Source organism: Haliaeetus leucocephalus, unplaced genomic scaffold, assembly GCF_000737465.1.
Source record: "Haliaeetus leucocephalus isolate CR32 unplaced genomic scaffold, Haliaeetus_leucocephalus-4.0 Scaffold473, whole genome shotgun sequence".
Classification (NCBI taxonomy): Eukaryota; Metazoa; Chordata; class Aves; order Accipitriformes; family Accipitridae; genus Haliaeetus; species Haliaeetus leucocephalus.
The window spans coordinates 8,478,873-8,479,107 of record NW_010972909.1 but is presented as its reverse complement, the minus strand read 5'-3'; the positions used below and the strand labels follow the sequence as shown (position 1 = coordinate 8,479,107).

The window sequence follows — 235 nt, the reverse complement described above, 5'->3', positions numbered from 1 at the left end:
CCCGGGCCGCGCTTCCCCCCCGCCACCACAGGCGCCCGGCCCAGCCCCTCCGCGGCACATGCGCACCTGTGGAAGACGCCGGCGTCGACGGCGGCGCGCAGCACCCAGCCGATGAGCGGCACCCCCGCCAGCAGCTTGATGTTCTTCAGCCGGATCCCCTTGCTGCCGCCGCGCGCCAGCACCAGGGCGGCCAGGTGGGCGCGCGAGCCCCCCGCGCCCGCCTCCATGCCGCGCT

General features: G+C 78.3%; 1 protein-coding gene across 1 annotated transcript in view; it reads right to left on the bottom strand.

The window, feature by feature from the left end:
* Window positions 1-227, bottom strand: part of CMAS (cytidine monophosphate N-acetylneuraminic acid synthetase) — an 11,951-nt gene extending 11,724 nt beyond the window's left edge. Inside the window, exon 1 of the mRNA XM_010575431.1 lies at window positions 67-227. Coding sequence (XP_010573733.1) covers window positions 67-227 — 161 coding nt within the window. The remainder of the gene's footprint in view (window positions 1-66) is intronic.
* Window positions 228-235: the final 8 nt, after the last annotated feature.